The sequence below is a fragment of the Triticum aestivum genome, chromosome 3D, assembly GCF_018294505.1.
Source record: "Triticum aestivum cultivar Chinese Spring chromosome 3D, IWGSC CS RefSeq v2.1, whole genome shotgun sequence".
Classification (NCBI taxonomy): Eukaryota; Viridiplantae; Streptophyta; class Magnoliopsida; order Poales; family Poaceae; genus Triticum; species Triticum aestivum.
Window position 1 is genome coordinate 595,110,838 of NC_057802.1, and position 11,896 is coordinate 595,122,733.

General features: G+C 46.0%; 2 protein-coding genes across 2 annotated transcripts; both read left to right on the forward strand.

Moving 5' to 3' along the window:
- Positions 1-1,664: 1,664 nt before the first annotated feature.
- LOC123080782 (formin-like protein 18) lies at positions 1,665-2,547 on the forward strand. Its single transcript, XM_044503730.1, has one exon. The coding sequence runs from the start codon at positions 1,727-1,729 to the stop codon at positions 2,270-2,272; it is 546 nt and encodes a 181-aa protein (XP_044359665.1). The 5' UTR covers positions 1,665-1,726; the 3' UTR covers positions 2,273-2,547.
- A 5,985-nt stretch (positions 2,548-8,532) lies between these two features.
- LOC123080783 (uncharacterized) lies at positions 8,533-11,404 on the forward strand. The gene is made up of 3 exons (XM_044503731.1): positions 8,533-10,165; positions 10,424-10,517; positions 11,024-11,404. Exon 1 carries the CDS (start codon positions 8,725-8,727, stop codon positions 9,829-9,831), a length of 1,107 nt encoding a protein of 368 aa, XP_044359666.1. The 5' UTR covers positions 8,533-8,724; the 3' UTR covers positions 9,832-10,165; positions 10,424-10,517; positions 11,024-11,404.
- Positions 11,405-11,896: the final 492 nt, after the last annotated feature.

The following is an 11,896-nucleotide window of genomic DNA, read 5'->3' on the forward strand; positions in this document are numbered from 1 at the left end:
CAATGGCACACCGAAAGAGCTCCAACTGGTAAGAAGGTAAATTTTGTCAAAGAAATTAATACTTTGAATGATAGAATGGATGCTCTCATGAAAATGGTTGCTAGTAAGAATGCTCGTATTGATCATAATGATGTACCATAATCTACTTTGATTAAGCAAAATAATGATGCTATTGATGTGAATTTTGACTCTAAAAATAATTTGCCATAACCTATTAACCTAGTTCCGAGTGCCAAGAGTAGATTTCTGGACTTCACGAAGCACTTCCCCGCCATCCCTCAGGAGTTCAAACTCAAGACCGACACCGGCTGCACCTGGAGGGTGATGGTCTGGATGATGAACGACAGGATCACCCTTGATCAGGGTTGGGCCCCCTTCGCCAATGTTCACCACATCAAAATCAGCTACATGGTCATTTCTCAAGCAGTTGACTCCCAACACCCTAAAGGTGATCGCCTTCAACGACAAAGGCGTGGAGGTGGTGACGAAGTGCTAGAAGCACGACGACGTCTTCGTCCTAAATGTCTAGATAGCTATCTTGCGTGGATTGCTTCTGTTTAGCGTTCAAGTGGCTTGTTCATGCCAAACTGTGTTTAATAATGTCTTGCTTGGTGAGTTGACTAACTTAATTGGCGGTTTAAGGTTGATAGTCAGCTTAAATTGGCTGTTTCAGGTTGGTAGTATGTTAAACTTGTTGGTATGCTATCTATGTCTTGCTTGTCAGTGTGCTTGTAGCCTGACCACCTCCACAAGGAGGTTACCAGCCGACATGCGTTGCATGTAACCGAACAACCTAAATTGTGTTTTTGCCTAAACAAGCCCACAACTGAACAGCATGACTTTCACTTATTTGTAACCGGGCTAGAGGATATGCAGGCAACCAAACAACGTGCAGATAATTATTTTTAGACTGTATTGACTCAATTAGGCCCAACTAGTACAAATATGCAATACAGGCAAGCAAACACGGGCAAGTGCACATTGCGATGATTTTTTGCCACTGTGAAATACATTGCGTCCGGTGCATTTTTGTCGTGATTTATATTGTGGTGGTTTTTTGCTCATCAGCACACTGTTTGTGAATCAAAATCAGCACACTTTTGCGGTGGCTTTACGCATTTCACTGCCTGGACGCGGCACGGTTGAGTGATTAGCGAGGCGGGTTGCGAACACCGTGGCGATCTCCATAAACTAATCGCAAAATGCGCAAATCATTCGGCCTTTTGCCTCTCGGCGAAACTGCTCCCGGCTTGCTCCGACGTAGCGCGCTGTGCCCATGTGTAAACTGTAAAGGGCCATGTGTAAAACGCCAAGGTTAGGTCACACGCTGGCCGGCACTGCCGCGCGCGAGCGGTGCGCCGCCACCGCACCGGTCAGCTAGCGACAACGGCTCCAGCGGTCGGCCAACGCGCCCCACGCGCTCCGCTCCACCACCTACTGTACCGCACCGAAAGCCACCGCTTCCCTTCTCCTCTGCCCCGCGCACGCCTCCGTGCGCGTACCGACGGGCGGGCGGGCGGACAGCGCAGCGCAGCTTCCGGCCACGCCACGCGTGGGCGTGGCTCCCTACCGTCCACGGATCCGCCGTCGATCTGGAAGGCCGACAAACGCCGCCCCGCTTTCCGCTGCACCCCACGCCCACTGGATTAAGTACCCCCCTCACCCCGAGACAGTCAGCTTCACTTCACTCACTCCCACTCCCATCCCTATCACCAACCCCTCCCACATGGCCATGGCTCCCCACCCACCGTCCCTCCTCCTGCTGCTCGCGCCGCTCCTCCTGTGCTCGCTGCTCCCCGACGCGGCGCGGGCCGCCGGCGCCGAGGACACCGGGGTGACCATCGTGCGCAAGGACGGCACGACCTGCACGCTCTGCGCCTCCTGCGGGAACCCCTGCAACCCCAACCCGGGGTACAACTACCCGTCGCCACCTCCCCCGGCTCCGGTGACCCCCGCGGCGCCGGTGTACCCGCCTCCCACTTCCTACCCAGCTCCCTCCGGTGGAGGAGGAGGTGGCGGTGGCTACTTCTACCCTCCGCCCACCGGCGGGTACGGAGGAGGAGGCGGCGGCGGGTCCCAAGGAGGACAAGGTGGAGGAGGAGGCGGAGGCGGTGCCTACCCGACGCCACCGCCGCCCAACCCGTTCCTGCCCTACTTCCCCTTCTACTACTACAGCCCGCCACCCCAGCTCAAGAGCCCGGCGCCGGCCGTCTCGTCGTCCGCCGCGGCGCCGCTGCTGCTGCTCGCGCTCTCCGGGCTCCTGCTGTGGTGAGGAGGACGACGGTGAGAATGCGAGGTAGATCTGCCGAGCTGACGCGCTCAGTGGATCCGTTCAACTGGCTGGCTGGCTGGCTGGCTGCATCTGCGCTGCAGTAATTTTCGATTTTATTTATTTATTCGCCGCTGTAATTTTCTCTATTTTTTTGCTCCTCCCTCCTCTCTGCTTCTGTGATTTATTATGTGCCGGTATAGAACTATAATATAGGAGACCGTACCAAGTGTAAACCAAGGACGACTAATAATAAAGCACCAGTGCTGTTTTATATAGATGGATCTGGTGATTAAGATGTTCATGCCAAAGGGAGGAGAGGGAGCTGTTCATCTCTCTCTTTGATTAGTTGTGGCGTTGGCAAAACGAATGTGCATCATATGGATCCGATTACGATGTCATTGTTCTGATGACATCTCTATCTCTCACCGTGCTATGCTGGCGACAGCCCTTACGTGTGCTGGTTAAGGTTTGCGCTGTTGGATGGCAGTTCTTCTTCAGTTCTTGGGTTGGATGTGCAGCGTAGCTTTAGAATAAGAATCTCCTGACATTGGTGAAGAGAAACTGTGAGCTGTGAATGTGAGATGTTTCAGATTAGTTTTTACCTTGTTCTTGCTGCAGAATACAGTTGTGCAATACTAGCATTGAACGTCATTGAAGGAAAAAAAAAAGAAGGGGAAATAGTGCCGATGGACTTGGTCAAACATGGTGCTCCTGCAGTTATGAACATCTGACTTCAGTTCAGAGTTTCTCTCGTTCACTGGTACAGAAACAAGAACCTGCTGCTACCGTGCAGGCTTCCAAAACTGAATCTTGTACAAACAAAACAACACTCCAGTTCAGAGTCTCTCTCGCGCTAACGAAGGCACAACATGGATCTGGTGAACATTTCATGGTTCCGATGACACTGCTTCAAAGAAAAAAACGGGGTTCCGATGACATCTCTGACCATGCCATGCTGGTGATCGCCCTTTTTAAAAAAAAATAACCACGTATATTTCATTAGACAAACATATTACAGAGAGTACATACATAGTCATTGCACGAGACATACATAGGTGTCTTACAACATAGGTGTCTTACATTTTTGCACAATGTTCCCGCAACCAGTAAAACTACAATTTCACAGGTAGAGAACCTTGTGCCTCGCTGAATCATTGTCCTGCCATTGCCAAGGCAACGCCAGAGAAAAAGGAGAAAATCCACCATTCCTAGATCTGAGGGAGCACCTTCGCATACAAGGATGCTTTGTGGCACGTCGGTCGGGGTTCTTCCCCGTGTCCATTAGATCCCAGCACCATCAACTTCATCCAACATGGTTGAAGAAGTGAACCATCCACGTACCCCACTGCAATACACCAAACACAACTACAACAGCCGATCCCAACGCCACCCAGAAGAGTGCTCCAGCGCCGACCACTAGACACAAATCTCACCGGATCCAAAGCCCGGCAAGAACACCAAGCCATCTGCTCCTCGGCACCGCTGATTAGAGCACCACCAAGATGAAGGAAAAACAGAGGCAAATTATTTGGACGCGGCGCCATCACCTCCATTGATGCAATGCCTCTGAAAAAACTAGCCTACCCTATCTCCTTGCCGGAGAGAATCGCCGGGGTCCCCATCCACACCCACCACCGAAGCGACAGACAGGAGAGGACGAGGACCCTCAGCCACGCCGGCGGAGAGAGGAGGCAGAAATCGCCTCCCGAACCGCCTCTTGAACGGTTCCTGGCAGTTCCGTGCGGTGTTGGGCCCCCCTCCGATGGAAAAAGTTGTGTACTGGCGATGGCCCTTATGTGTTGATCTTGTTTAATGTTTAACATGCCATGGTTCCGGTTGCACCAACACATTTTTTTCTATATCAAAAATATATACCTCTCAGTTGATAAATTTCTAAAATATTTACAAAGAATTCATTTAATAATAAAATGTTGGAATGTGGAAAATGTTCACGTATCTGAAAAACAATATATTAGAAGTAGTGATTTCACATTCAAAAAGTATTCAAAAATGCTCATATATATTTGTATAATATCAGTTCTTGTCCGCTCCATTCCTTTCGACCTTCATGACGAACATTACGGAAGTCAGTTACACCTTTTTACCCTGTTATGTATGGTGTCGTTGGCGACTTAACAATGGCGGTTCTAAGCGATGGTAGAAGGTCGATGAGATCGGCGCGAATGGGGAGACACTCATCCATCCATAGCATCCACAATGTTGTTGTGGCTCCCTCTCTTCTTCTGTCCCATCCATGGCCTCGCCCTGTCGCGATTGAGCTATCTTCCTTCACTGAGGATTGAACCGGAACTCCTTTTTAGTGCTTCAGGCGCTGGATATTGGGATGCTGGTAGGGAGTGCATACCCTCCAGGTGACGGGCCGCTCCAAATAATAGTCACTCTCTCATGACGCTACGTCCTCTTTTTGTTGGCTTTATTGCCTGAAAGAAAAACACGCACTGGTTCAGAAAGAAACCAACTACAGTTTTTTAATATATTTTAAAAATTGTGCATTCAAAATTACTCATGATTTTTGTACAGAATTATGGATTTTTTATAAATGTTTGGCAACTTAATTTTCTTTACGAATTTTAAAAAGATTCCCGAGCTTGAAAAAATGTTCACAAAATTTCAAAAGTTAAAAGTTTTGGAAAATGTTCTTGAATTAAAAAGTGTTCACGATTTTGGTTTTTTTTTTGTGGATTTAATAATGTTCCCCAATTTGAAAAATGTGAATTTTTAAAAACTTGATGAAGAAGGATGAAATTAAAAAAAGTACTAAAAAATATAAAAATGAAAAATAAGGACCAAATCAAAATCAGCGAAAACCCAGCAAAAAATACACGAAAAAAAATTCCGGCCTGTGTTATACTACGTCCGTCTATAAAACTGTTGTCGGGTGTGTCTAGGCCACATCTAAGTGACTCAATCAAGTATGAAAAGGAAAAGAAAAAAAGAAAAAGAAAATACCCACACGAATCTCCGCGTAAGATCAACGACTTAAGGCTTAGATGTGCAATATTTATGGCACATCTAGATGTGCTCTAGCAAAACTGTTGTGAAAATGGAAAAATCTTAGTGGGTAGGATATAGTGGAAAACTCTTCCGGTAAACTGCTGCTTGTTACAGGGGACTAGGAACCATTGAAGTTTGCCGGTAAACTGCTGCTTGTTACAGGGGAACTAGGAACCATTGAAGTTTTTAGTTTAGATCCCAAGAGGAAGGTACGTGAACCAATCAAAAGTATCGGCAGCAGTGCGCGCGCTCTTCCTAAGTCATGGCAAGTGCCTGTTAGTTGACACAGATAAGCTTCCTTCCGTCGAGTGCAACTGCATCTACACTACTATTTGTCCTGGATTTAGGATTGGTAGCATAGCCGTCGCCTATGACCTCAGCGATGGCAAGAGAAAATACATCACCTCAGCGCTTGGAGATGCCCTGGAGCTCAGAGTAGGCATGAAGGCCCTTTGAGCCTTGCTCAGGTTCTTCTCAGTCATTGTTCAGAAGTTGACGTTCAACAAGATCGTATCCGTTGCCAAATCTAACTTTTACGCCTTTATTATTTAACGACTTGCTCGACTTCAAACGTCATGCTGCTACCTCCGTGAAAAGGAATTGATTGAATTCACCGGTAACTAGTTTTCTTTCTCACTGGACTGGACTGCAGAATGCCAAGATGCTGGACTGATCGTTGTTGGGTACAAGTTACTTCAGCTTCTTGCTGCTGATGCTCTAAAGCAGGAGCTACAGCTGGGGTGGTTCTCGCACATTGTACCTGGAGAATTGTTGAAGAATTGGTGGTATTCTGCCTGTTTTGTCTCTTCATCCAGCAGCAAACATATGTCGGAGGTGCATTTTTTTGCAGAGACAAAGTGCGTCGTGTCTCCAGCCTCCGGATGGGTACCCGAAGATCTATGGAACTGATAATCTATATGGTCCGCGATGGAACAAACTCATTTTCCTGAGATGTCATTTATCAATAAGAAACGTGATTATCATATTAAGTTGAACCAATAAACCATGTGTGCCATTAAAAACTGGGTTTCTTTCTCTGTTATGCCCCTTCAGAAATTCTTCAGAAACATCAGGTAGCTACGTTGTCCATGGAATGTGGGAAAATGTTGTAAATTTAGCTAAATATCTCATTAAAATGGTCTAAAAAAGAAGAGAAACTCTTCCCTTTCTTGATTAATTTGTAGCAGTTGCAACTAGAATATTCTACTTATCACTTTGCTTCATCTTTCTGTTTCTGAAGAATAAGATGGAGACAAAAGGACATATGATTTTCCAAGATTTTGAAATTGCGTCCTAAAATTTATATACATGTATGACAAGATAGATTTAAATTTGAATAAATTCAATAGCTAGAGAAGGCCAAAACATCCCGGCATGACAAAATCAAAGGTGTCTCAGATAAAGAAAAATAGTTACTCGTGTTTTGCTCATGGGTCGTCTGAGATAAAAACTTACAAGTGGTTTCGCCCCAACCCACAAGTCCATCTGCCGAGGTCCGGAATGTGTCACATCTCCAATGGACCTTTTAACCGCCCATAAATTTTTGCTCTAGAGGAGGGTTGTCCTAAGGAGGACCATATCAATCACTTTGTACATTTTGAAACCGAACCGAGACCAAATTTATGCTATATATGGTTTGTATGAAATCTAAAAACCATTTAGAACTAGATTTTTCCAGTATAAAACCGAAAAATTTGGCAAAACAGAAAATCCTGATGTAGTCTTTTTATTTAGCCTTTTAAGCCCAACCCACCAGGCCAAGGGCACCAATCAAATTGAGCCCACTAGCCACTAGCGGCGTGGAGGGAGGACCGAAGCGGCATCCAACGCCCAACCAAATATGGATGCATCATTTTTTTTCAGACATAAATATGGATGCATCTGATGTGGCCTGCTTGGATTACCAGATATGTGCTGCCAGTGATGGCATGTTTTGTACTAGTGGAACAGGCTTCGGGAACACCAATTCATAACACATTTGCATGACTCATTAAATTTTTTTAGGGTAAATTATTAATTTTAGTCCATTTTATCTCGAATAAGTGCTTTGCCACATATGGGTATGCTACTTACATTGGATGATTAATAAAAAATAACTTAGTTATTTCCTTGTAGATGCGTACAATTTTTTAGCAAAATGGGCCACAGTCAAGACAATCACATATGTAGATGGTCGTCTAGTCTACAAATTGGCCCTTCATCGGCTTATGCTCCATTTTTTTAGTTTTGTTAGAGATTATGGCTTGTTATTTAGTTAAATACAAAGGAGCTAGCGGGTGCCCATGTATATAAATATTAAAATAAAAAATACCAGGAAAATAAAAAAAATAGAATTTTGGTGTATCAAACCTGGATGCCCATTCTACCCCTGTGTTTAGTCATTAAGAAATGACATCCATGGTATCCATGACCAAGAAAATACAGTTTCACCTACGATCCATTCAAATAGTTTTGTTTATTCAATGAAACTTTTTGACCCTTTTAATGAGAATACCATGGATGTCATTTCTCCACGATACTTCACATGGGAGTAGAATGGGCACCCATGTTTGATAGCTCAAAATTTTCAAGTTTTTTTAAGTTTCCGGTTATTTTTTTCATTTTTACTATTGATATAGGGTTCACAGGCACCCAAGAGCTCTAAAGCCATGTCCTTGTTATTTAGTTCTTGCAGGGGCTACGTTCATCCTAGCTATTTAGAAGATGGGTACGGATTTTCATTTGTATCATCTCTATTGATGTTCTTTATATAATAAAAAATTCCATTATTGAGAAAAACATAGACCGACAAACTAAAGAAGTAATTACGATGCGTCGTGATCCCATGCAACTCAGTCATATCAAGCTCTTTAAGCTCCCTGCCACCAACAAGCTTCGAGTTAAAGTCCCAATGAAAGCTCGCAAGGGCTATCTCAATGTTGGACACCCTAAACCTCATACCGAGGGATATTCAACGTCCAACGCCTCGAGGAAGAAATTGAACCACCAGTCAAGGATGGATGATGTATAGTCTTCTTATTAAATGTCAAGGCACATCGGCGAGTTATCATTGGGCTTGGTTATTTTTCTTTTTACACGCGTGTATATTAGTGTTTTTTAGGATAACACTTGTATATTGTTTTTTTTGAGACAGTGTATATTAGTTTTTTTTTTAGTGTTTGCTATGTGCAGCAGAGGCCTGCAAGTATTTCGAGCCGGCCCAAGCCCAACCGCATCACTCTTCTAACCCCTAATTTCTCCACACCCCCACCCCACTGCCCGAGCTATCCAGCCGCCGCTCCTCTGCACCATTTCTCCCCCAAATCCACGTCTTCGTCGCCGCCATTAGCCTCTTCCTCCGTCACCCGAAGCGCAGATCCCCACCACACGGCGAGGCGGTGGCAGTCGGCGGCGTGGTCGGGGTCTTTGTCGAGGACGGCGGCATCGGTGGCGCGGCCATGGAGCAGGAGGTCGCTGGTGGATCCATCACGGCGGAATGGGCGTCGCTTCAGCGGGACCTCGTCCAACTCGTTGCCGACTGCGTCCTCTCCACCAGCGGCGTGGACGGGTACGTGCCCATGAGGGCCGTCTGCCCCAGCTGGCGCTCTGCCGTCGCCAAGCCATCTCCGCACGCCGCGGTCGCCGACCCCCGTTTCCGCCCGCGCCAGTGGGTCGTGCTCCACGGGGCGGACGACGACCAAGCCCGGCCCCTCTTCCTCGACGTCTCCACGGGGCGCTTCCGCCGCCTGCGCCGCCCGGTGCTCGGTGACTACATCCTCATCGGTGCATCCGACGGTCTCCTGGTCCTCGGGGACAGGGAGCGCCCGCATGCCGCTCGTCTCCTCAACCCATTGACTGGTGACATGCTTCCCTTCGCAGCGCCGATACCTCCGGAAGATTGGGTGAACACTGCAATCGTTGGCTCTGAACCAACGATTATCTTCGCTTTCGAACCGGAACAGAGCGAGTACCAAGATATCCCGGCTTATTGTTCTTTGCAGCAAGGCAGTGACGCCGTTTACTCTGCTGATCCTACGGGCCAGCTCCGTGCAGTGAAGTTCCATGATGCTGCTTACGACAAGGAAAACTTGCTCTACCTTCAGAGCATGGTCACCCATGCAGGCAATGTTTACGTGCTCATTTGTGGAGGAACTTTGTGCAAGGTTGTTTGGACCGGTGGCCACTGGTATGCAGAGCTGATAATGGAGATTGACATGCCCAAGCACTGCTACACTGGTTGTCTCGTGGAATTTGCCGGTAAACTGCTGCTTGTTAATGATAAAGTCGAAACAATTGAACTTCTCTGCGTGGATGTCAACCGCAAGGTACTTGAACCAATCCAAAGTATCGGCAGATGCGCTCTCTTCCTAAGTGTTGGCAAGTGTATGGTTGTTAACGCAGATAAGCTTCCTACAATCATGCGCAACTGCATCTACATGAATTTTAATGATACAACATACGTCTGTATGACCTCAGTGATGGTAGGAAAACATACATCACCAACCCCCGGCTGCCTGCAGATGGTCCTCGAGCTGAAAGTGATATCATTCATGAAAGCCCTTTGAGCCTTGCTCTGGTTCTCCTCACTCCGCATCCAAGAGTTAAAGCTCAACTAGATCGTATCCAGCAAATCTAATGTGTACGCCCTTAGTATTTCATGACTTGCTCAACTTCAAATGTCATGCTGTGACCTGCATGGAAAGAGACTGAAACTGAATTCCCTCACTGGTAGTTTACTTTCTTGCTGGACTGAACTGCAGAATGCCAAGATTGGTTTCTTGCTGGGCACAAGTTGCTGCAGCATCATGCCGCTCATGCTCTAAGCAGGAGCTACAGCTGGGTTGATCCTTACACATTTGCACCTGGGGAGTTGCTGAAGACTTGGCGGCATTCTGTCTGGTTTGTCTCTTCATCCATCAGTGTAGTTCCAGTCAGTCATGTGCCCCAGTAGTAGCAGCTTTGTAATGTATCTGGTGTTTTTTCTGTTGAGTAGCTGTAAGTGTAGTTTTTGGACCCAGTTATGTTATTAACCCTGGCTGATCTGGTGCTTGTTTGTACTGATCTGATTTTACTAAGGAAATCGGTAGCTCTGATTCCTAATCTAAAAACTAGTTTTCTTTGTGACATTACTCACACTTTCTTACATGTACTCTCTAGGCTGTAAAGTCTGCAACTAAATTTCAAACAACTGTGTGAGTATGAGAACGGCACGTTGATTATGAGCTTCACCAGTCTCTCTTAACTGATCAAGGTAAGGTAAGCTTACTAAATCTCTAAGTTAGCATTCTTTTCCCTTTGCCTGATTCCCTCGAACATATATTTGCTCGGTCACATCTTGGCTGTGGACAAAAATGTATCCCTAACGTTGCTAAAACTACTAAGTGGCCAATCATTTTTTAAACTTGATTTAACGAGTCACATGGTTAATTTATACTTATGTTGGACTACCAAGCCATCATCTTACCTTGGTGGGAAGATGAGCTAAGGTTTGAGCTCAATCCCGCCACAACGGCATTCCCCACCCTTTGGTGGCGTAGGGGTTCGAGCTCTATCCCGTGGGAAATGAACACCCCCTTTCCTTAGCGGTCGTCTCCCCTTGACAAGATTTGGCGTTAAATTTCTTGATTTTGGTTGTTGTTTAGTTCACAGAACAATTTTTTAAGTTGTTTGTTGTTTGTTTATAGGAACTAGTAAGTTTGCACATGCAACACACATGTAGCATTAGAAATAATTTTGAGCTGCTTATCTTGCATCCAGATGTCTCTTTGCCTTTGGAAGAACACACCTTCTGCTGAATGGATGGTGGATGGCGGGACTTTCCCAGGGTTGTCTGAGTCCCGCCATCCACCTGCCACCTCTTTTAGGAATTCAAGGATGGTTGGTGCATTGACAAAGATAGTTCTTCTGGAGTTGTGTTTCCTTGGAGGTGACTGGCATTGGTCGAGAACCAGCTCTATGGGTGAGTTTAGAGCAGGCTCTTTTGCGTTGGAGCTTGTATTATGGGCGTTTGAGTTAAGAGTGGTGTTTGCTACTCACTGCGTTGTGGCGAGAGCTTGTCCGAATTTCTTGTAATTTACCCTCTGCCTTCTATAAAACTAAGGCAGTCCATTTGCATGCACTAAAAAAACACAGCCAGCAACCACGTTTTCCTCATTCGGTGGTGCTGGCGTTCGAGCTCTATCCTGCGAGAGATGCCTCTAGGTTGATTGTTGTCTGTATAGAGGATTAGAGTAGCAATGTAGGTTCAACGGAACCGTTTTTCTATTAAATGGTTTAATCCTTTTCCTTTTTCATTTCTTAGATGGGGTAATCTCTTTAAGGTTTTTATCTAGGACATGATTTACAGTTATGAAAGCCTCCCCCATCATTCCTTTGGAAGTCCTACTGTGTCTAATATGACGTTAACCAAATCAGTTATAGTGTGGTTCCTTTTCGGCAACCCCTTTTGAATGGGAGAAAAGGGAGGCGTTCTCTCATGGGTCATACCACGTTCTTCCCAAAATAAACTGGACTCATTCGAAAAATACTCTCCGACCTAAGCCTCTTGATATTTCAGGTTGATTTTCTACTTCAGATTTATAGATTTTTAAAGTAGTGCAAAGCCCCATCTTTTGTTTCCAACGGAGTCAT

Coding starts and splice junctions, on each gene's coding strand:
- LOC123080783 (XM_044503731.1), top strand. CDS start 8,725: ATGGAGCAGGAGGTCGCTGGTGGATCCATCACGGCGGAATGGGCGTCG.
- LOC123080782 (XM_044503730.1), top strand. CDS start 1,727: ATGGCCATGGCTCCCCACCCACCGTCCCTCCTCCTGCTGCTCGCGCCG.